The sequence below is a fragment of the Bos javanicus genome, chromosome 13 (genome assembly GCF_032452875.1).
Source record: "Bos javanicus breed banteng chromosome 13, ARS-OSU_banteng_1.0, whole genome shotgun sequence".
Lineage (NCBI taxonomy): Eukaryota > Metazoa > Chordata > Mammalia > Artiodactyla > Bovidae > Bos > Bos javanicus.
This window is the reverse complement of record NC_083880.1, coordinates 81390838-81415322: the sequence shown is the minus strand read 5'-3', so window position 1 is coordinate 81415322 and position 24485 is coordinate 81390838. Positions and strand designations below refer to the sequence as shown.

Below are 24485 nucleotides of genomic sequence, written 5' to 3'. Positions count from 1 at the left end.
CTTCCAATGAATATTCAGGGTTCATTTCCTTTAGGATTGACTGGTTTGATCTCCTTGCAGTCCAAGGGACTCTCAAGCATCTTCTCCAGCACCAAATTCAAAGGCACCAAGTCTTCGGCGGTCAGCCTTCTTTATGGTCCAACTCTCATATCTGTACATGACTACTGGAAAAACCATAGCTTTGACAGTACGGACCTTTGTTGGCAAAGTGATGTCTCTGCTTTTTATGCTGTCAAGGCTATGATCCATGAAGGAGAAGACCAATAACCAAGAAAATAAGCAGTTCCAGTGTATGAAAAGGGTCACGAATGAAATAAACAGAGTTTTGAGATAGAAAGCAGAGGAGAGAGGAAGCTGATAATTAGGATTGGATAGAGGGTGGGGTCAGGAAAGATTCGGTCTAATGCAAAAATTCAGGAAAAAAGATGTCATTTTTCTTTTCCTGAATAAGTCCAAACAATTCTTAGAAAATATGCAGCCTAATTTTGCAGCATTCAAAACCGTTTTCTCACTTTCGGGAAGTGTTTGTTAAACAGATGACGAACTTGTTCCAGGCTATGGGTTATCTGTTTTTGTATTTTAAAGTTTTTTTTTTTAATGTTGGATCTTTTTTCTCTCTAATAAATGTAAAATATCGTTATCAGCCTGGGGGTTGTCCATGTTGGAACTAATCACAGGACAGAAGCGCCTTCCACAGATTCTTTTTTGCCCGACATGACCTGGAATTACTCTGTGCCCACTCTTTACCCACTGTAATCGTATTTTTCAATTTTATATCATACATAGCGGACTTTATTTAAGGATATGCCAACTCCTGTGTCCTTAGGAATATCCCCAAAGTAATTACTGCTGCCAGAAAAAGAAGCAAGGAAAGAACGTTTTATTGCTTAATTCTCTACCCGCATTTCACTTGCCATCGGAAATCAAGTTGAAAAATTCACTTACCCCTCAAGTGGAGGAGTTGCTGAGAGAGAAAATGGAAAACCCTTATTTATAGGAGGAAAGTGTGAATTGCTTTCTCTGATAGATTTCTTTCCACCTTCCACCTATGACTAATATGGACAGCTGGTTTATTTAATCTCATAAATATAACATCTCTGCCTCGGTCAATACCATGGGCTAACGAGGCTGTATCATGTCAAGGTGCTGTGTTACACTTCTGCTGCCAAAGGTATAAGATGAGCTATTAATAACCTGAGGTTATGTCTACAGAGTATTAAAACAGGTGGTGAGCTTGTGATTTGTAATAAAGTATATCATACGGGATAATTGGTCCAACCTGGCTTGATTCAATCAGGTTAAGCAGCTAAAATGAACAGGGTTGCCTCTCTCCTTCCAAAAAAAAAGAGAAAATGGGTCAGTGGAGCATTTTTAGATCTGTGTCATGAAGATTCTCCCACCTAGAAAACACGCCAGAAGACAATGAAAAGTCTAGATTTCAGGAACTTCCCTGGTGGTCCAGTGGTTAAGAGCCTGCCTTCCAGTACAGGGGACAGAGGCTCAGTCCCTGGTTGGGGAACTAAGATCCCACATCCGATGCTGCAGAGCAGCTAAGCCCACATGCCATCCTGGAGGGCCTGAGTACAGCAACAAAGACCCTACGAGACACGGCGAAGGTCGCGTGTGCTGCAACTAAGTCCTAAATACATTTTACAAATACGTAAACTTTTTAAAGTTACCAATGTGAGTTTTTTTTAATCTAGATTTTACACTTCAATATTTTTATGTTATTTTATTGCCCTCTGAAGTGTCTGGTAATTTCTTAATCAACTACTTGGCTCACTAGGAAGTTTATTTCAACTGTGGCACTCTGGCAGTACACAATTTTTAAGTCTTACGAAATTTGAAAGGACGATATGACATCTGGGAATTTATTGAGAAAATGTGTAACATTTATCCATAAGGTTTTGTGTTTTTTGAAGTCCCACATTATTTGTAAGAGAAAAGTTCAGTTCAGTCACTCAGTCATGTCCCACTCTTTGTGACCCCGTGGACTGCAGCACGCCAGGCCTCCCTGTCCATCACCATCTCCCAGAGTTTACTCAAACCCATGTCTATTGAGTCAGTGATTCCATCCAACCATCTCATCCTCTGTCATCCCCTTCTCCTCTTGCCATCAATCTTTCCCAGTATCAGGGTCTTTTCCAATGAGTCAGTATTTGGCCAATACTTGTCATGTGGCCAAAGTATTGGAGTTTCAGCTTCAGCATCAGTCCTTCCAGTGAACACCCAGGACTTTAGGATGGAGGGGTTGGATCTCCTTGCAGTCCAAGGGACTCTCAAGAGTCCTCTCCAACACCACAGTTCAAAAGCATCAAAGCTCAGCTTTCTTTATAGTCCAACTCTCACATCCATACATGATCACTGGAGAAACCATAGCCTTGACAAGACAGACCTTTGTCAGCAAAGTAATGTCTCTGCTTTTTAATACGCTGTCTGGGTTGGTCTTAGTTTTGCAAGTTGGGAAGATCTAAAAGATCTAGTTAGACTTTGCACTGACTCTGGTATACCCTTACACTGGAGATCATGAACAAGATGACATAGAAATAGCATTATTGATTGTGAAGATAGCTATAACATAACATTAAATAAGAAAATCAAGTTTCAAAGTAGTGTATACTTTGTAGTGTATTTATCCCTTTAGGATAAACGTTTGCCCTGCCTGTCCACATGTACATTCATCCTTCTACCCAAAGAGGGACTTGAAATGCAAAACTGCAGATTGTTGGCAGTAGTTATTTGCTGTCATGGGATAATGGGTGCAGTTAATACTTTTATTCTGTGCTCATGTAAATTTTCTCTTTTTTATGCATGAAGCAAGCACCGAGTACTGCCTACGTATAAGGAAAATATTGCAATCTAGGTAGTTTCCCAGTTCCTCCACTAGACGGCGCTATGGAGCTTGCGCCGTCCTGAGCTGTATTAGAAACTGCAGCAGTAACCAGAGGTTTAACAGGGGTTATTTTCACTTACAGTCATTCTGGAACTGTGCAATCCAGAGGTTGCGTGGCAATTTCTTGTTCAGAAATAATACTGGCTTTTAAAACGCACAGCCAATGTGTGTTTTGGAAAGAGAAAACGCTGCGGATGGGCAGTTTTCCAAGTCCTTTCGTAACTGTATTTTACGGTTGTTCTATTTCTTTCCTTATTTTTGCCATGAGCTTAAAAGATGTGAATGCATTTCTATCCGTTGATGTGAACTGGGCAAGAATAGTGGTAAAGGGCTTCCCTGGTAGTCCGGTGGTTGAGAATCCAGAATACAGGGGACACAGGTTTGAGCCCTGGTCCAGGAAGATCGCACATGCCTCAGAGCAAGAAAGCCTGGGGGCCACAGTTACTGAAGCCCGGCCACGCTGGAGCCTGAGCTCTGCAGCAAGAGAAGCCACTGCAGTGAGAAGCCCTGCTCCACAAAACCGGAGAAAGCTTGCCCAGAGCAGCCAAAAATACACATATAAATAAATCTTAGAATAGAGGAAAAAAAGTAAAAATACAAAATAAACTCCCGGGATAGATCCTCCTTCGGTGGTTTTGAGCTTTGTAGTAAAACGAGGTGTTAAAGAAAAATTCCCAAATTACTTCAGAAATGTTAAATTTCCACTGAACATTTTTAGTAGACTTTGGTCTTGGAATCCCTTCCTGCTTATTTGATTGATTTCTTGCCCTTCTAAGAAAACTGAAGGATGCGTGTTTAGCTTTGAGCGTGCACGGATCCCATTTTTCACCGTCGGTGTGACGGTGGGCGTGTGCAGGCGGTGTGCTGCTGGAGGGAGAAGAGAGAGGCCTGGGCGTTTGTCTGGAGCCCGCTGTTGCTGAGCCGGTGATGGCCTTGTGCGTCTGGGGCAACCGCGTGGGAGAGGAAGCGGAGCTCTCCCTTTTATCCCAGACAGCATGTGGCTCGAATTTCTAACAGATGGAAGAGAGTCGGGTAATGGGTTTCTGTACCAGTCGACATTGCTTAGACAAATCTTCCCGTGTTAAGCTGCGTGTTGGACCGTGATTCTTGGTACAAAAATTCACAACGAACCCAGTGCTGCCCGATCGGTGGGGACCTCTAGATGAGGTAGACGTTCATTACAAGTAGTTCCAGGCGAGGCTTTTTTTTTAGCCTTGATCATCCTGCCTTCACGTATATTCTCACTTGGACAATGCAGACCTTGCTTTGAGGGAGAAGGAACCCAGCTGACAATTTACAGTGGGAGGAAGGTGCCAGAAGCCCCATGTGGGTTTGATCATAGACAATCAAGGTATGATAAGGCAGCACGGTTTTTCAACATGACAAATTGTGGTCCGGTAACTACTGTTTCAATCTGTCTGCCCTTTGAAGCCGACTGAAAGGGAAAGAATATATGTAGGCCTCTTCCGCACAGATGAAAAACACGCTGACCCCATGCACACCTGTTTGCTTAAAAAGAAGTTTCCAGGTAGTTCCTGGAGAGTGCCTGTGTTTCTGTCTGAAATTTCTGTTTGCTCAGAATGATCCGGAGGCCTGATGAAAATAGCGAAGATGTATTTGTAGTTAAGGACAAAGCTCCTACAAATAACCCAGTAGTCCAGGCACAGGCCACACGCTGGTGGCCGTGGGCCGGATCGCCTTCCCCCGCGTGCCGTTTGGCTCTCTGGACGGCTTCTGTGAATCTGGAGTCAGTCGTCCCCATTTTGTTGTATTTGTTCAGTTTGTTCGTGCTGGGTCTTCGTTGCTGTGCTGGCTCTTCTGTAGCTGTGGTGTCTCCCCTTGGAGCGGGGCTCCAGGACGCACGGGCTCAGTCCTGTGGCTCCCAGCTCCGGAACGCCGGCTCGGTAGTTGGAGCCCACGGCCTTAGCTGCTTCTCGGGTGTGGGATCTTCCCAGACGGGAGTCGAAACTGCGTCCCCTGCAGGCGGACTCTTCACCACTGAGCCAGCAGGGAAGCCACACATTTTGTTTTCATTTTAATTTTTAATACAGAATGCGTTCACATGACTCAAAATAAGAAATTATTAAACGGCGTACTTGTCTAGCAATTCCGCTCCCGCCAGATAATCACTGTTTGTATTTTTAAATGAATCTTTCCTGAGCATATGCAAGCAGAAGACAAGCATAAACTCAAGCTCCTTCTTGTTTATTCAAATGCTAATCTACTCTGCACTATGTTCTGGCCTGTGCTTTCTTTCCCCAGCTGACACTACTGTCTTTATCTGTACAGCGTCCAAATCTGGAACACACAGTTTTCCAGTGAATGGATGTACCATGAGTTATTTACCCAGGACTTTATTAATGACGTTTGGCATGTTTCCCAGCATTTGCTATGACCTCACTGTAGTAAGTAAGCTTGTGCATTTGTTATTTCACACTTACGTGAACTCAGCTCTTGAGAGCGGAGTCGCTGGTAAAGGCATGTATGCTTCTACGGTGCCCTTCACCCGCCATCCGCTTGGCTGCAGCACGCAGGGTCTGCATCACGGGGCTCGGCCTCGCTGGTTTCCGCTCAAGGAGTTTAGTTGCTCCACAGTGTTTGGGATCTCAAGTTCCCCAATCAGGGATCGACCCACATCCCCTGCATTGCAAGACGGATTCTTAACCACTGGACCACCAGGGACTCCTTGAAAGAATATACGTGTTTTTAATTTTAGTTGGTAGTGCCAAAATTCCAACCCTCCCTCCATCGGGACTGAAGTTACTTGACTTCACTCAGTAAAACACGAGGGCGCCTGCTTCTCACCCCAGCCTCCTCACAGAACGTCTTCAAACATTCAGACTTTTTGACTTTCGACCATTCCTTTCACGACTTCTGGAGTTTCAGTCAAAGTTACAAAAGCTCTGTCAATCCAAAATTATGGAAGCGTTTCCTGAGTGCTCTACTAGTGTGTTTATCCATTTAGATTTTCCCCGGAGTAGGATTACGGCACTGGAGAAGGGACTGGCAACCCGCTCCAGTATTCTTGCCTGGAGAATCCCACGGACAACGGAGCCTGGTGGGCTACAGTCCACGGGGTCGCAAAGAGTCGAACATGACTGAGCAACTAACACACACACACAGTATCATGGTGCTGTGTTAACTTTTTAGATGGCCACCCCTGTCCCTACGTCTTCAATATAAAAAGCCCTTTAATATAAAAAACCTGTATCACACACTAAACTCGCACATGTCTTTGGTCGAAATGTGTTACATGTGGTTCTTCTGTGTGCTCAGTCGTGCCTGACTCTTTGTGACCCCATGGACTCCATCCCGCCAGGCTCCTCTGTCCGGGAGATTTCCCAGGCAAGAACACTGGAGTGGGTTGCCATTTCCTACTCCAGGGGATCTTCCCAGACCCAGGGATCGAACCTGTGTTATATGTGAATGATGACAAATGTGGGGAGAATAGCAGGGAAGAGGAATAGAGACAAGGGAAATTGAAACAGGGTAACTCTTTGTACAAAGTTGATATTTGGGTAAACCCCTGAAGGAAGGCAGGTGTGAGGCAGTGTACTTAAAAGCTTTTTGCTGCTGAAATCATTTGGGCCTAGGGTCAAATCCTAGCTTTAGTCTAAGATCAAAGGCAAGTTATTTATTCTTTTCATGAATCAATTTATTTATCAGTAAAAATGGTGTGACAAATCGTTATAAGAACTAAATGAGATCTTTTTAACTAGCTTAGCATTGGGCTTGACATATAAGGGTTGATCATTATCATTATATGATATTACCATGGACATTTTTCCTTCTCATCCACATTCCTCAAAGAATGTATGGCTGCAAAATACCCCATCACGTGGTCCACAGGTGAATCCCACATGTTACTATGACATGCTGCTTCATTGTTCTAGGATTGTGGGGACTTTTGAGTGGTTCTTCATTCCTACTTTTTCAGCCCTCTCCGGTAATGCTTGTATAAACTTTATAGTCTTTTTAAACTTTTTGTTCATTTATTTTATTCCTGCCGCTCGGGGTCTTCACTGCTGCGTGCAGGCCTCCTCTAGTTGTGGCGAGCGGGGGCGCCTCTAGTTCTGGTTCCCGGGCTCCTCACTGCGGCGGCTTCTCTTGTTGCCGAGCGCGGGGCTCTGGCACACAGGCTCAGTGTTTGTGGCGCGTGGGGTCTTCCTGGACCAGCAGTCAAACCCGTACCTTCTGTTCAGCAGGTGGATTCTTAACCACTGGACCACCAGTGAAAGAAAGTGAAAGTCACTCAGTCGTGCCCGACTCTTTGCAGCCCCAGGGACTGTATAGAATTCTCCAGGCCAGAATACTGGAGTGGGTAGCCTATCCTTTTTCCAGCAGATCTTCCCAGCCCAGGAATTGAACTGGGGTCTCCTGCATTGCAGGCGGGTTCTTTACCATTGAGCTGCCTGGGAAGCCTGTCTTGCCCCCTGGATCTCAGTCGAACTGAATAACCTGCCCCTGAAGCCCTTCCCACCTGGGTTCCCACCTCATCCTTTCCTTTCATGTCCTTCCTGCCGTCTGAAACTCCTCTCCACCCTAGCCCTCCCCACCCCACGTGTCCACCCGCAGCTCAGGCTCCAGGGCCGAGGGCAGATGCTGCTCCATCTTCAACCCTTCCTCGTCCCTCTAGCTCAGCTGTTCTCATCCTTGACGCACACTGGAATCACCCAGAGGCTCTAAGAATGATGATGCCTGAGCCTCACCTCCAGACATTCGATCAGATTGGTTCAGGGAGTGTCTGGGTGTTAACGCCGGTGTAAAATGCTGCCCATCGGATTCTGCACGGCAGCTAAGTGGGCTCGTGGGACTCGTGTTTCCTTGTACCCAAGTTCTTCTTCTTTGCCAGCCTTTATCCACGGTGGGACTGGAAGCACTTCGAGACAGGAACGTCTCTGGTTCAACTTTGTCAGTCTCACCAGGCTCAAGATGAGCTCAGTAACCTAACAGTGATGACGACAGCAACAGCGTTTATTGACTGTTTGCTGTGTGCTTGATGCTTTCAAACTGTGGTGTTGGAGAACATTCTTGAGAGCCCCTTGGACTGCAGGGAGATCCAACCAGTCCATCCTAAAGGAAATCATTCCTGAATGTTCATCAGGAAGACTGATGTTGAAGCTGACACTCCAATACTTTGGCCACCTGATGCAAAGAATTGACTTATTTGAGAAAACCCTGATGCTGGGAAAGATTGAGGGCAGGAGGAGAAGGGGACAACAGAGGATGAGATGGTTGGATGGCATCACCGACTCAATGGACATGCGTTTGAGCAATAGTGGAGGACAGGGGAGCCTGGCGGGCTGCGTCCGTGGGGTCACGAAGAGTCAGACACGACTTGGCAACTAAACAGCAAAACGACACTGTGTGCTACAGACGCGGTAAACCCTTTGGACGGACCATCCCACTGTCACCCCAGCGACCCTCAGAGGCAGGTGCTGCTCTTTCGGCCCATGAACACTCTAGACACAGACATCAGGGAACACGAAAAGGCAGGGGTGTGAACGGAGAAGAGGGCAGAGCCTGGGCGGGCTGGCTCCGGGCGGCACTCACACCGTGGGGCTGCTCTACAGTTTGCAAGTGCTCAGGATTCCCCCACCACGTTACTGAACGAAGGTGAATGAGTGAGCAGGTGGAAATAAGAACTCTCTCCAAGGATCAGCTCCAGCAGCCTCGTGGGCACTTCATCAGATTTAGTGCTGGTGTCACATCCATGCTGGCTCATCTTACACACACCTGTTGATGATTTATGTAACTTTTTTGATTTAATATTTCATCTAAAGTTTTTCTACTCAACTCTACCCAAGCAAAACTGTTCATTGTACCAAAGAAGTATCTTTCCAAACAGACACTCCTAAAGAATAACTTCATGCATCTGTATGTGTCCATGTGTATGCACCACCTAAAATCAGATCATCGCCCACACAGGCGCACCACATGCTAAGCGCCACGGTGCTTCAGTCGTGTTCGCCTCTTTGAGACCTCGTGGACTGTAGCTCGCCAGGCTCCCTGTCCATGGGTTTTCCGAGGCACGAATACTGGAGTGGGTTGCCATTACCTTTTCCAGGGGATCTTCCTGACCCAGGGATTGAACCCACATCTCCTGCATTGGCAGGTGGGTTCCTCACCACTAGCATCTGCGAAGCCACTCATCCGCTAGACACAAAATTTTCAACCATCCTCTTTATCAACCTACTTCACAACCTGGATCCGAATTACACCTTGGAATTAGCAAAAAATTCAACTCATATTAGACTTCGAATATGAACAAAGGGCTTCCCAGGTGGCACTAATGGTAAATAACCCCGCTGCCAATGCAGGAGATGTAAGAGACCCAGGTCCGTGGGGTCTCAAAGAGTCGGACACGACTGAAGGGACTTAGCAGAGCACAGCACACAGCATGAACAAGAAGTTATATTAGAACCTGTTTAAAGGGGCATCTCTCGCCAGGTAAAACTCGTTCTGCCTGGGATGAACTAGAAAAGCTGAGAACTCATCGCTGTGGCTCTGGTCTGAGTTGGGTTTTATGAAGTTGCAGCTCTTTCAGAGGCATTTCACAAGAAGTGCTGCTCCATTTAGAGAGAGCTCTGGAACTGAGGAAAACTCTGTGGAATACACACATTATTATTACCTTTTAAAATATTCACCAAAATGTGTTTATATATTTTCATAGCTGTTCAAAAAAAAGCAGCCCCATTCTTTCTTTGGCCATGCCATGCAGCATGTGGGATCTTAGTTCCCCAACCAGGAATCGAACCCACGCCCCCTGTGTTGGAAGTGCTGAGTCTTAACCACTGGGCCACCAGGGAAGTTCCAAAGAAAGCCCCATTTCTGATGCAGACTCTTCTGGCTTGGTCCTTGGCACTAGGCTAACCTCTATGCCAAGTGATTCGGCATGGGGAGGTGATCTAGAAACCCAAAGAAGGGAACAGGTCCTGTGGGTGCTGTGACCCAGAGAGATTTCAGCGAAGGATAAAACTTGAGCCCAAGCCTGCAGAATGCATGGGTTGGAAGTAACCTGGCTTGGCCCAAGGTCGTGGGAGTGAAGAAAACAAAAAAGGCCGCTTTGGCAAGCATCCTGCCATCCTGGGTGGGTTAGAAGAGGACGTCCATCCCTGTGCCCCAGCTTTTCACCAACAAACTCCCAGATCCTGAAGTCGGAATTATGATTCTAAAACATCAGTGCGTTTCTTAGTTGATACAATCCACCACCATGGGGACGGTGGGAAACCGCATAGAAGGATCTCCCACAATCAGACCGGGGGAGCACAGGGCACTGGCGTCCTGCACAGCCTTTCTGCAGAGCTGGGAGAAAAGGGGTTTTGTTTGGGACGCGCCCTGCCGTGTTTGCTCGCCTCTGGCTCCGGACAGTGTCCCTCCGACTGACTGCAGATGCTGATTCTGTTAGAAGAGGGGGCGGGGAAGGAAGAGCGACTCTCATAAGCCCCTGATTGTTCTGCATCCCCGTGGGCAGAAGAAGTATGGCTGGAATTAGCGGGTAAGGGAGAAAGAGGCGGGAAGCAAAAATATTGCTTTGAGAGTCCACATTCAACAAGTTGCAACCGTGAAAACTCTGTCTCGATCCTAGGACTTAGTTGACGGCAAGGGAAAGGGAGGACAGGAAGTCCCAACTGTTAGCTGCTCTGTCCCCGGGGACCCTGAGCAACTGGAGATTGCAAAGGAGGACGCCCAGGCAGAGAACAGTTCCATCATGAGCTTCTTTAAAACCCTGGTAAGTAATTTCAACTCCTTTTCTACTCTATTCCTAAGTCTTATTGTGAGAAAGTTTTGCTAGCTCTAAGAATGACGGGCTTGAATGGCACTGCTCTAAACGGGGTGTCATCTTGGTGTAGCCGGACCCTGGAGAACAGGGAAGGGTGTTTCGTAAGGGAGTTGACTTTCAGCGAAGGAGCCTTTACTGCTGGCAACTGTGAGAAGCATGGCAGGTGACCAAACCATAGCCACGCTGTTGTTCAGCGGCGAAGTCGTGTCCAACTTACGTGTGGCCCCGTGGACTGCAGGGTGCCAGGCTCCCTGTCCTTCACTGTCTCCTGGGGTTTGCTCAGATTCACCTCCGTGGAGTCAGTGATGCTATTTAGCCATCTCATCCTCGGCTGCCCCTCTCCTTTTGCTTTCAGTACACGTGAGCCATGTGGTCATGGAACTCTACCGCAGTTGGTGTCATTATGGTCATTGACTATAAAAATAATTGGAAAAAACTTCCCTGAGTTGCTGACCTGTCAAAGCGTTTTTGCCACTCAAATGGCAAATTGAACTGTAGAAGTCACTTTCTATCTTGTTACGTCTAAAGCTCTCATCGGGTTGAGGCAGGGACCCACGCCTTCCATTGCTTGCTCATCTCTGACTCTTCAGGACCCACAGCTTGGCACGTGCCAGACACTCAGAAAAGGGCTGAGTGAGTGCATGCATAATTAAACAGAGAGCTTCAAGCATTTGGGCTATTTCCAAAGACAAAGACCAGCTTTGAAAGATAAAACAGAAAAAAATCAACAGAGTGTGCGACAAACACCAAAGGGCTGTATGTTTGTTTGGATCAGTGGGAGCCTTGCTGGAAAGTCTGGCCTTCCAGGAGACACACTTGAATGCAGTCAAGCTCTGGGTGAATGTATAAGATCTGATGCATTTCACTATAAAATATTAACTTCATTAACTTTTCTATACCTAGGCATTAACAGGATTTCTTATTATATTCCTTACCTGTAGAGTAAACTGGACTGTGTTAAAGAAAAATATGAAATAAGGACTTCCCTGGGGGCCCAGCGTTTAGGACTTGATGCTTTCACTGTGGGCCCCTGGGTTCAGTACCTGGTTGGGGAACTATGATTCTGCAGCAAGGCCAAAAAAAGAAAGGAAAGAGAGAGAGAGAGAGAAAATAAATAAATAAAATCACCCTAAAGAGCTGTGGTTTGTAACATCTGTTTTTTTCAAACTTTTAAGGTTTCGCCTCACAAAGCCGAAACTAAAAAAGATCCAGAAGACACGGTAGGTAGCCTGAAGTGTGTTTATATTTGGGTTTGTGTGTGGAACTGGATTTGGGTTTCTGTCCTCTTTGTTTTTTGAATTTTGTGTGTGTGTGTAGATACATATATACATATTTAGCAATTTAATACTGCCGTTAGGTCGTCCTTAAAATGTTCCATTTATGTTAATGGTATTTGAATGAAAATTTTGGTGGAAAACTTGAAATATGTGCCAATTGTGGCTAAATAATGTCACAAAAACCAGTTTCTTGCACAGAATTAGAACAGACTACTAATAATTATATAGCATCTTAGACTTTTTCGTCGTGTGTGGAGAGACCCAGGGAATAGAGTAAAAGCCACTGGAAATGAGAAAGCGGTGGGACTCAATTTAAAGCAGATGTAAGCCTCTGGGCTTTTGGTTTTCAAAAACTATGTCCTGCTTGGTTTTTCATGTCATTTGAAAAAAAAAATAATCTCTACTGCCATGGCAATTGCTTGGTGGCACGAAACAGCCACGAGTTGACATTTGCCAAATGGAGGGGTTAGGATGCCCTGGAGAGCATGCCCTTTTTCACTGTCATCCTAGAAATTCAGCTGGTTCCTCTCAAAGTACATTTTGTCTGCAACGGCGACTTTCTAGAGATGTTTTCCCTTTACACTGGACAGAGCCGGTTTTCTTCAGTAGGACACATGGTTTGAATTTCCCGGGAATCACGAGGATAACTGACCCTGGTGACAGAGAGGTGTCTTCTGTCCTCCTTTTGGTGACTGAAAGTGCTTTGAAAGCCACTGGGACCAAACAAACGGCTTGGCCAACTTGGTCCATCTGCTTCCCATATTTGAAGGGGCTGAGCTATGAAAAAGATCCTAGAATTTGTCTCAGAAGACCTGTGTTCAAGCCACAGTCCTGCTACTTGAAGGCTGTGTGATCCTAACCTGTCTGAACCCAAATTTCCACATCTGTAAAACCGAGGCAATAAAACTTCTATCTCCCCACCCCCAGGAGTGAATGTGTGACCATGCCTGCTAAACCCAGGGAGTTCTATTCAAATGTAGGTGATCCCTATTTCCCTAATCCCTGCAGGACAGATTGAACACCAGGATTACATTTGCCTTGTATTGATTGGTTCCTCTAGAATTTTCTTTTTCCATTGGAAAAAAAAAGATATATCTGAGGCATCTACGTGCATTTTCCTATAAAGTTATTTATTTGCTACAAGGCTGCTAGGGTCAAGTTCAGTGAATGGTTGGGTCCACGGGTTTCTCTTTGGGTTCTGCGTCTTGCATTGTTTGAAACAGTAAGGTGTGTGGGTGTGACATGTGGCTTTCTGAGTGACCTGGGGCCCTCCCTCTCATCAGCTGCTCCTGCCTCACCTAGAATGTGGTCCCAGCAGAAAGTACCTAGAGATAAAAATCTCATGCTTCTGTCCAGAGAGGGCTGGGTTCATTACTGAGGCAACTGGATCTCAAAAGAGGGTTTTGTGAATGTAGGTTGCTTGTGACACCCACAAACAGACTTTCCAACCTGATTCTCACGCTTGCCTCCTGGACATGTTTTCTACTGAAGTTCTTAGATTTATGCCTTTGAAACCTTTGTCCATCTTCTCATTTGGCCCTGGGCAATTTTTAGCACACTCAAAATCCCCCAGCATTTGTGACTTGAGTCAGCAATTCTGAATAATTGTAGCTGGGCTATTTTAGTCCCAATTTTGTCTCATTTTGGCTCAGAGGACTGGCTCATTCTAGAAACATCTTTTGCCTAGGAGATCTGCCCATCTAGAAGTCAGTTGAATCTTTGTGGATAATACTGTTCCCCTGAGGTTTCTAATACCAAAAAAGGGGAGATCAGTTTGAGAATGAAGGCCACTCAGTGGCAGGATTTGCCTTGAGTCCAGGATGCAAAAATAAGTTGCTTACCTTCAGGTATATATATATATATATTTTTTTTTTTCACATGACAATAGCGTTTAGATATTTAAAGCCATCCAGTAGGGACTGCATTCTCTTCTTCATTTTTAAAGTTTTTTCACCTGGTTATTTCATGACCTATAGACAAAGCTTAAAAATCTTGTCATTGTCTTTAGCAGATAGAGTTGCGCTAATCTGGGTCATTTAAATAGGTTACCGTGTTGAAAATCAACGTGTAACAAAAATAGACGGTGACAATGCTCTTTAACCATGTCTGAGAGTTTGACAGAGTGTTCACATGATTCCTTGTGATTGGAAGATGAGAGTGATGTATCAGTAGATAATTGACAACCAGGAGTACCGCACTTTAAAACAAAAGAGAAAAATGGATTTTGTTTAAAAACAAAGTTCTGAGCTGTGACTGCTGTTGCCCGAAAGGCGTCTAAGGGAGAAAGTGTCTCTGATGGACAAGCCGGGCAGAAGACATCCGAGGTCCAGGCTAAAGGCGCCAAGAAAAAGCACCTGCATAGCCCCAGGCTAGGACTCGCCTTCAGAAAATTCTTTAGGCATAAGGTCTGTATCTCGTTAAACTAGGAGGGAAAAAAGCAGAACCCTGGTCTTCATTCTGTGGCTTACCTGCACATCCTGTGTCCACCCAGCTCCTCTTCAGTGAAGAAAGAGCCTTGGGTGGTGGGTCTCATTAGAGGGAAATTAAATATTATGTGAGACAATTTTCAGTGATTTTTTTTAAGTCCTCATAGTTTTAAATGTCTCAGATTACTAGTGTGGACCAGGGTTCTAAGATTCTTCTAACCCAGTGTTTCCCAAATGTTGAATGTTTGCGTACCTGCTCCATCATTTTTGAGATATATCACTATTTACTTGGGGCTTCCCTGGTGGCTCAGCTGGTAAAGAATCCACCTGCAATGTGGGAGACCTGGGTTTGATCCTTGGGTTGGGAAGATCCCCTGAAGAAGGGAATGGCTACCCACTCCAGTGTTCTAGCCTGGAGAATTCCATGGGCCATATAGTCCATGGGGTTGCAAAGAGTCAGACACGACTGAAAGACTTTCATATTTATTAAATATTTCTATATTGAAATTGACTTACTCCTTATTTAAGGTTATCTTGAAAAGAAACTTGACATTACATCACACTTGTAAAGCAGAATCACTTTTCATAAGAAGAAGGTACCATTATATAAGCAATAAAAAAGATATTACCTTCTAGCTACCTGGCTCATGTTAAGCTCTGAACTGTTGGCCTTTCTAGCTTTATGGAAAGGCACTTAGCCAACGGTAGGGAAATGTTAAAGATTTCTCTACCAAAACCAGACTGAGATTTCCTCCTGAATTGTCTTACAAAGATGAGAATTGAAAAAGGATGAGTATTTTCACGGTTTTAATATTATTTAATATCATATCTTGGCTCAACCCAAAGCCATCTCTCATCCCACCAATGGTCTGCTTTCTGCACTTTGGGAAACACTTTTCTAACCTCAAGATTTTATCGCCTTGTGCTCTGCTCCATCTCTTCCCTGTATTAACTAAACTTATACTGAACCCAAACGGAAGCTCAGGCACCGCAAAACAATGAATGAAGGCGGAACAAACTCTGCCTCCACGTTCTTGACAAGCAAAGACAACAGAGAAGTCAGTTTCAGAGATTTCATTCTTCTCGTGTCTAAGAAATAGCCAGTATTTGTCTAAAACCATCATCAATTAAAAGGACCCCTGACTTGGGCCAGCATGCTTCTAAAGTTGCTCGAAATGTCCACCATTCTCCACTAAGTTGAATGAACTTATTTTAAAAACATCCCCAGCTGGGTATGAGAGTCCCTGGACTGTGTATGCAAATAAAAGCTCCACAGAAAGCTCTCCTGGCTGAATCTATATTTGCATAAACAAACTATTATGGAGCCACCCTTTGATTTCCCTACAGAGTTATTTTGTTCTGCAAAGAGAGAAGGGGCGGATGAGAGATTCTGCAGTGGGGGAGGGGAAATTAAAAGGCGGTTCTACCCGATGCAGTAGACGATTTGGTAACTGCTGGTGGAAGGGGTCAGAGACTGGGGCAAAGGAGTCTAGCAGAATTCCCGAACAGGGAGCTCCTGTGAGGAGGGAGCTTTGGAAGTTTACGACGCGTATGACCGCCCACCACTGGCAGATCTGCATGTCTCATGACATTCATTTCATGCTAAGTTCCAGAGTCTCTTCCCCTCCCACAAGTGGACCACCCAAGTTCCGTATTCCCAGGGCTTCCCCAAACCTTGGTCTCGCTTCCTGCCCCTCAGGTGCCTGTGGGGAAAGGAGAGGACTCTGGGACTCCTGGGTGATGTGGAAGTGACCCTTCCTGGGGTTCTGTATAGCAGACCAAAGGTTTTGCCTTGAGTCATATTCTGTCTCTTGTTTTATGTCATTTAAGGGGACAAGTCCCAGATATTCTTTACTCTCATTTATACAGCAGTTTGGTGGGCCTCGTTGGCTTTTACCTTCCTGCCTCGGAAAGTGTTCATCTTTTCTTCAATTGATTGTTCGGTCGTCCAAAAAGATAGGAAAAAAGGGCCATTAAAACAGACCAGCCAGAGTCTATCAGTGAACCTTGGTGCCTGATTCTGGGAGTTGTGATATTCCTCCTCCTTGAGTTCGTTGTGACCCAGGACCGAAAAGGAGACCTCATCCAAGCAAATTCAAGGATAAAACATTGTCTTCTAGTTTTGCTCTAAAAGAATATAAGGGCTACCAATCCTGGTTAACTCCTAGGTTCGTTTCTTTATAGATCAATTTTCCTTCTTATAAAAAGGATTTTCTTAGTGTAAAAGAATGGAGAATCCTGGAGTTAATCAATGGAATACGTTTATTGTTATAAATAATAAGGAGGTCAGCATTTCTTTGCTGAATCTGAATCTTTTTTCTCTTGGCTTAACCACACATGATGCTTCAGCATAAAATGTTGTCACACATCCTGCAGACATTGAACGCAAAGGATGTGGATTTAGAGTGTCTTTGCTACACCCAGAAATGCTCCCTTCCCCACTCTGGTTTGCTCAGTGCCTCCTCTGTGGGTTAGACAGTAAAATATCAGCAGCTACCTCACGGGATTCATAAGCTTCTGCCACACATTCATTGTTTTTTGGTTCTTGGTACAGTGTTTACATCTTACTAACACTTCCCCTCTTCCACACCCAAATGTGAAAAGAAGATGAAAACTTACTGCGGAGGAAGGTAAGATCCTCTGATACGCAACCTCCAATTCTAATACACTAGACTTTCACGGGTAGGTTTGTCAGATAAATAACAGGTACCCAGTTCAACTCAGTTTCATATAAATGGCAACTAATTTTTTAGTATAAAAATAAGTATGTCCCAGGCAATATTTGGGACATCCTTAGGCAAAAAAATTGTCCTTTGTTGATCTGAAATTCAGATTTAACAGGACATCCTGTGGTCTCACTGTTATTTGCTAAATCTGGCAACCCTACTCAGGAGATTTTCTCCAAAAAACATGGATAGAACTTGCATAGTCTCCACCGTAACACAAACAAAGAGTATGAATTCAGTTGATGCTGGCAGAACACCATTTGGAACGCTTCTCTGGGAAGCAAGGAGGTGTGTAGGCAGGGAGAGGACGACTCATGGCAATCTGTGAGTCCACAGCCCTGCACGAGGGGGTGGATGGGCAGAAACACGACACGGCAGCATCCTGCGTGGGTCTCTCCCTGTGGTCTCCATCATCAATTAATTTGGTATTTATTTAATACCCGTTTTGAGCCACACACAGGATCTAATGGGATATAGGGATGTAATGATGACAAAGACATAACAGCTCGTACCTTCACAGAGCTCATTCTGGCCAGAGAGACGCATAGTCAACAATTGCATCAATACATTAGTTATATTTCTATGCACCTCTTATGAGCTTCCCTGGTGGCTCAGTGGTAAAGAACCTGTCTACAATGCAGGAGACACGGGACTGAATGTCCAGGTTTGAGTATCACCCACCCTGGATTCAGAAGTCAACTCTGTCCCCTTATCAGTGGAATTGCAAGCACCTTGTTTAACCAGCCGGGACCAAAACTTCCCTAACTGTAACGCATGCGTGCTCATTGCTTAGTCACGCCCAGCTGTTGCAGCCCTATGGACTGTAGCCCCCCAGCCTCCTCTGTCCATGGAATTTCCCAGGCAAGAATATTGGAGTGGGTTGCCATTTCCTTTTCCAGGGGATCTTCCTGACTCAGGGATCGAACCTGCGTCTCCTGTGTCTCCCACATCAGCAAGCGGATTCTTTACCACTTGTATGGACACAGTCATTCATTCCGTCCTCATCAGACCGTTGTTACAACATTCAGTGGCTTACAGTGGTGCTGGGCACTGGTGCCTTCTATCGCTGTTACATCAGAGTTAAAAGGTAGACGTCTCTTTGCCCAGTTCCCTAGGACCATAGTCCCCTCTTCAAGGGGCTGAGGAAGACAGGAGGCTGAGGGGAGGAGGCAAAACCAGCCAAACCAGAGGTGTCTTGTGGGCTTGGCAACTGGACCTGCCCTGGTGGAAGGCTAGAACTCCAGAACCAAGCTTCTTCTTGTAACTCCCATGCAGCTTTGACTGAGCAGGCTGAGCACCTGTGAAGGGACAGCCCTGAGCTGGTAACACAGCCTCTCAGGAGAGGAAGCAAAGCAGCAGAATTTAAATGAAAACAGTGTGGGACCCAGTGAGTAATGGAGCATTTCCTGTAATGACGTGAGCAGGACCGATGACTTACTTAAGCCAAGAACAGTGCTTGCTAAGAGATGGGAGTGAGGTCAGCCCCGCCCCCAGCCCAGATTCCTGGTCTAAAACGGACCCCTTGAGCAAATGGGGATTTTCCTGGGAGAGCAGAAGTGAAGCTGATGTTGGGGACCGCGCCCGGCCACTCCTGCTGTTCCTGCTTCTGTCCTGGCCTCTGGCGCTTGCTGAGGGCTCTGGGCATACGCCATTCCCTGGGCCAGGGGCCTCTTCCCCTCTCCCCCAGTTAACTTCTAGTTGCCCTTCAGATCACAGCACAGTCTCCTTCCTCTGTCAAGCCTTCCTGACTGTCATGGTAGATCTAGTTTAGCACCCCCTCCTTTTTTTTAGCACCAAATCCTCCGCTCTACCCTGGAGCACTTATCATAGCTGGAATTTGCGTTCGCCTGTGGAATTATTTGTTTGGTGTCTCTGTCTCTTTATGAGAACGCGTCACCCCAGCACTCAGTATCCGTCACAGGTCATGGAAGGCAGTTGATCGCATTTTTCACAAGTAAATGCATACATCATCATACCTCCCTCCTATTTTCTGAAAAAGACAGCAAGCTAGTTGGTGGAGGGCACTTCCCCTTCAACCAGTCCTCTTTAATTTAATTGCCATTTAGAGTTAAAACAGCACCAAGTGTCCCAGACCGTTAGGAACATGCATAAATGCAGAACCCAACCAGTTTGATCGCGCTGTTGATACAAGGCAGAGGTTATTTTAAACCCCAGCATTATGCGGTTTTATACATTTTTAAATGGAACTGGGATTATTCCAGGATCACCTGTCACAGAAGTCATGTCTATACATTGGCCCTTTAGCTCCTGATTCAAATGTAGAATCTGCTCCGTAAATGATTCCCTTTTAGTATCAAAAAAGTCAGCACAGAAGATACTGTGTCTTGCATCAGACAGTAAAGTTCAGTGATCCGTGAGCTTCCTTCAGAGAGGTAATGTGCAGTGTAGGGAGAGCGCCAGGTCGGAGAGGAGAGTCCGGGTCTGAGGCCAGGCTGTGCCCCTGGCTAGTGTCGGCGGGTCACAGACCTCAGTGTCCCCCTTCGTGAAAATTCAGGCATGGGGCTAGACGGCCTCTAAGACTCTTTCCAACATCAGAAATACTCTGAAAGGTTTGAGTGTTTCCACACTGTTTTCACTCTCAGACTTTTTTTCCCTTTTAATCAGAAAATGTAGTCAAAGATCCGACATCCCTGGGGATTTAAAGGGCTGTGTCACGAGTCCCTGGACCAAGGATCGTTAAAATGGAGACACGTAAGATGACGAGGTTAGGCCAGACGAGCCCAGTGTTAGAATTTTCCACACGGCGCTCACTTGTGTAGAGACCCAGAGAGACTGCAGGTCTCCCAGCTCCTCCCCTGCCCGGCGAGAGCCTGGGAGGAGCAGCGCAGTCGCCGAGGAGGACCGATGGCCCCGCGCTGCTCGGCCTGGCTGCTCAGAGTGCGGGGAGGAGGAGGAGGGCTGGGGAGACGAGGAGGCAGGGGGCCCAGCCTGAGTGAGCGGCGTGTGCGCTTCGTGCCAGTGTCCGTCCACTCACCCGCATCTACTTTAGACGAGGAGGCTGCGTCTACAAGTGGAGACGTGGGGCTTGTGGATGGCTCGTCAGACCCAAACCTCTGTCCCGAGTGCCTCACGCAAAGTCTAGAGATGTTAGATCTTTAGATCTCTGTAGACTGCAGATCCCCGTAGTCAGGGGTCCCTAGCCGCCAGGCCGAGGGCCGGGACCCGTCCGTGCCCTGTTAAGAACCGAGCCACACAACAGGAGGTGGGCGGCGGCGGGCGAGTGAAGCTTCACCTGTACTTACAGCGGCTCCCGTCGCATGCACAGCTGCCTGAGCTCTGCCTCTTCTCAGCTCAGCAGCGGCACGAGACTCGCATGAAAGCTAGAGCCCTGCTGTGAACCGAGCCCGCGAGGGTCCAGGTGGGGTGCTCCTTGTGAGAGAGAGCCTAATGCCCGATGGCCTGAGGAGGGGCTGAGCCAGGGAGCTGAGCCAGCGGAGCAGCTGCAGATATCCACGATCCTTAACAGAGAGGTCTGGCTGTGCAGCGACCGCAACAGATCAGTTACTTGCAGACTCATATCAAAACCCTGTGAGTGAGTAACAAGCGAGCTGTATAATTATTTCATCATATATCACAATATAATAACAATAGAAATGAAGCACAGAGTAAATGTAACGCACCGGAACCATCCCAAAACCCTTCCCTCAACCCCGGTCTACGGGAAAATTGTCTTCCACGAACCAGTGCGTGGGGCCCACGAGGTTGGGAGCCACTGACTGCAGTGACCTCTCAGGCAGAGTGAGAGCAGATCGTCAGCCCTTCTCTTCTAAAGCAGATGTATTAGAACCCATCTTTGATTGCAGATTTTGGATCAGTAAAACAGTACATCTTTATCATGTTAACAAACACGAGTGTGTTGGAGATGCACGTTCAGAACACTTTTCTGTGGAGACCACAGTCTAAAGAAGACCCATGGCCTCAGCACAAACTAACGTTCTAACAGCCAAGTGCCCCTTTCTGTCACCTTGAGCCCTAATGTGTTCCTTACATAAATATGATACATAATGCTTCTATATATTTTTGCAAAAGAAGTATCTGGACTTCTCCCAAGATTTTAACATAAATCCACAACCACACAGTATATTTGGAAAATATAGAAAGTTGTAAAAGGAAAACTTAACATGCATAATCTCAGCCCACATGTGTAAAGAAGAGCCCTTTCGCTTTTGAAATCCTGCGATGATTAACATTTTTTGTGACTTTTATAGGGCGAGGAAAAGTCAGCCGCCCCTTCAGCCAACCTCAAGTCAGACAAAGCCAACGTTACGCTCCAGGAGCCCCAGGGGGCCGCCAAGAATTCTACACCCACTGAAACAGCCAAGGAAAAAGGGGGCCCCAGCTCTCTGCCTCTGGGCAAACTGTTCTGGAAAAAGGTAAGTCCTAGTCTCCAGATTTGGAGAGTCCCTGGGGCCAGGATGACTTGAGAAATGGTTTCTGGTGGGCCAGCCACGGTATTCAATGATGCATGGAGTTTCTTCTTCAAGCTGACTCAACTCACCACTGAGCTGAAGACTTGTAACTCACCCCGTGAGAAAAATGCAATGTCTGTTGTGTTGCAAGCATGTGTTTTGTGGGAAAGAAAGGAAATGAACAAGTGGAATTTTCCTTTGTGGAATTACTCTGGTTCAGGACAGAGGGCGGTGGTGTCCCATGAGTCGTCTGCTTTCTACACGGCGGGGGGGTCCTCGGGTTCCTCCCACCCTGGCGCTGTGGACCGCCTCGGGCTGCTCTGTCCCTCCTCCCCCAGCCGCAGAGGCTCGGCGGCAGCAGCCCTGAGACCTCGCTCTCCTGGTGGAGAACCACAGCCGTCAACCAGTTCACCACCAGGGCAGCACACAGCGCGCCATGTGAGGGGAACACGCAAACCGCTGAGTTTTCCCTGTAGAGTGAAGGTGCCGAGCGAAGAAGCAAGGTGGGCACGCTGACTGACACTGAGAGCTATTCCATGATCCTCCTGCCGAGCAAACCTCAGCTGCCACACGTGTTTAGACCTCTTGCCTGCTTTAAATGTGGCCAAAGACGAGCAAGAAGTCAGGGGAGGGGGAGTGTAAAATAGAGCTGGTAGCGCCAATTGAGCAATTCCAGCGGCACATCCGTGCGTCTTGGTGCACGGTGCCAGGAAGGCGGTAGACACAGATGCCGCGGATGTTCGGTTTCTTCTCCTGTCCAGAATCCAGCAGGATTTCTGAAACCTTTTCCTGTTTATTTTCCATTGCACAGAAATCTCCCTTCTGGGTTCTTCCTGGAACACAAGCACTAATACTTAATGAAAACCTTGGGCGATGTCACTTGGCAGATCCATCCTAATTCTCCTTCCTCATCCATTTCTCTCTTTTTTTTCTTTAACAAAATATTTTATTAGCACTATAATGAAGGGAACAGTTTCCAAGTAAGTTACATCCATATACTGGTGGCAAGGGATAGATTTAAGTGGCTCATATTCAAACATTTTTACTTCAATAATCGTATGTGTTATTCAAAATGTATTAGGAAAATAAAACTAGCACATTAAATAAGCTCAAGATTTAACATATATTTTTCTCAAGGTGAGGTTACATGTATTTAGTTTAAAAAAGTAATCCAAGGAGGGGGCCCTCTCTGGCGCCCAGCGGTTAAGACTCTGCACTTCCAGTTGCAGGGGTGAGGGTTCAATACCTGGTCAGGGAATAAAGATCCCACGTGCCACGGGCTGCAGCTGGGGGAAAAAAAGTTATCCAAGGAAACAGTTATGTAGATAATGGTACTAATGCTAATAAGGAAATCAACCCTGAATATTATTTGGAAGGACTGATGCTGAAGCTCCAATACTTTGGCCACCTGATGGGAAGAGCCAACTCTGGAAAGAAAAACCCTGATGCTGGGAAAGATTGAAGGCAGGAGGAGAAGGGGATAACAGAGGATGAGATGGTTGGATGGCATCACCGACTTGATGGACATGAGTTTGAGCAAGCTCCGGGAGATGGTGACGGACAGGGAGGCCTGGCGTGCTGCAGTCCGTGGGGTCACAGAGATGGACATGACTTAGCGACTGAACAGCTAACAGTGCTGAGTAAACAGTGGTAAACTGGGGTCCCCCCAGGAGGCTGACATGAAGACAGAGCTGATGTGTAGAATATCTCTTGGAGGAAAACCACTGTGGAGGATAAAGGGCATGGGGAGGTGTGGGAGGGGAAAGGCTACGGGGCCTGGGAGGGGCAGAGCGGCACGAGGGCCTCTGGCTGGGGGTGCTGCTGAGCGGGGCCCAAGCAGAGCTCGCACAGGGGGTCCTGTGTCAGGCTCCCAGCGCTCTGCACTCGGTCACCGCCAAGGAGCAGCGGGGGAGTGCAGAGGTCGTGGGCACTGAAGTCGTGACACTCAGAGGCTGCCCCGCGCACAGGGAGACGGGAGCCGCTCTCGGCCACAGCTGCCACCGGTGGGGCGTTGTTCAGTAGCTCAGTCGTGTCCGACTCTTGTGACCCAGGGGACTGTAGCCCGCCAGGCTCCTCTGTCCGTGAGATTTCCCAGGGAAGAATACAGGAGTGGGATGCCATTTCCTCCTCCAGGGGATCTTCCCAGACCCAGGGATCGAACCTGCATCTCCTGCCCTGGGAGGCAGCTTCTTTACCGCTGAGCCACCAGGGAAGCCCCACAGGGTACGTGCAATGTGGCTGAAACTACACAGGAGGTTGGCAAACATTGGAAGTTTGAGGAGCACTGACGTACAGGTTGAAATCTGGAGTCAGATCAGACTCTGAGTCCCGGTCCACCTCCATGAGCCTCGGCTTCCTCATCTGTGAAATGCAGACAGTAATAGTCCCGTGTCATGGAAATGAGTGAGGACTAAGGAACGTGGGTGAAACCCCTGCCCTGTGGGTCACACAGCAGCGGCCGAGGCGCCTGCGTCTCGCACACGTGCTCGGAGGGGTGCGGCGTGAGTCAGGCCACTGTGACATCTCTCTGTGCCAGCCAGTCTGGGGAAGCTTCTAAATGTAAAAACCTCCCGTGCTTTATCTTTCCTGATCATCAGCATCTATGACAGATGTGTCAGTTCCTCTTTGAAATTTCGGCTCTTCCTGTTGAAAATAGAAGTCAGGAGCACTTGGTGCTCAGGTACTCACTTATTTTAGTCTCGCTGGTTCTTTCACCAGCGTCTGCTTTATTTCTCTAGGAGGTCACACAAACAATGAAGTTAAGAGAAACTGAAAACCAGTCACCTCTAATCCTGTCTTGTCTTCTTGCATGCAGAGAAAACAGATCTGTATGGAAGTGAGGGGGAGGTTCACTCATCCCACAGCAGTTTTAATCACTCTGTTTGTGCTAAGTATTTTTTTTTAATGTGTGTGTGTGTGTGTGTGTGTGTGTGTGTGTGCAGGTCCTAGG

General features: G+C 46.8%; 1 protein-coding gene across 13 annotated transcripts in view; it reads left to right on the top strand.

The window, feature by feature from the left end:
* BCAS1 (brain enriched myelin associated protein 1) overlaps positions 1-24485 on the top strand; it is a 100526-nt gene that overhangs the window by 45254 nt on the left and 30787 nt on the right. For 9 of the 13 annotated variants that reach the window (XM_061437996.1, XM_061437998.1, XM_061438000.1 and 6 more), the window contains exons 5-8: positions 10482-10625; positions 11852-11896; positions 14224-14358; positions 21335-21499. In XM_061437996.1, the coding sequence (XP_061293980.1) occupies positions 10482-10625; positions 11852-11896; positions 14224-14358; positions 21335-21499 (489 nt within the window). The remainder of the gene's footprint in view (positions 1-10481; positions 10626-11851; positions 11897-14223; positions 14359-21334; positions 21500-24485) is intronic. The other 4 variants (XM_061438002.1, XM_061438004.1, XM_061438005.1 and 1 more) reach the window with 1 other exon arrangement.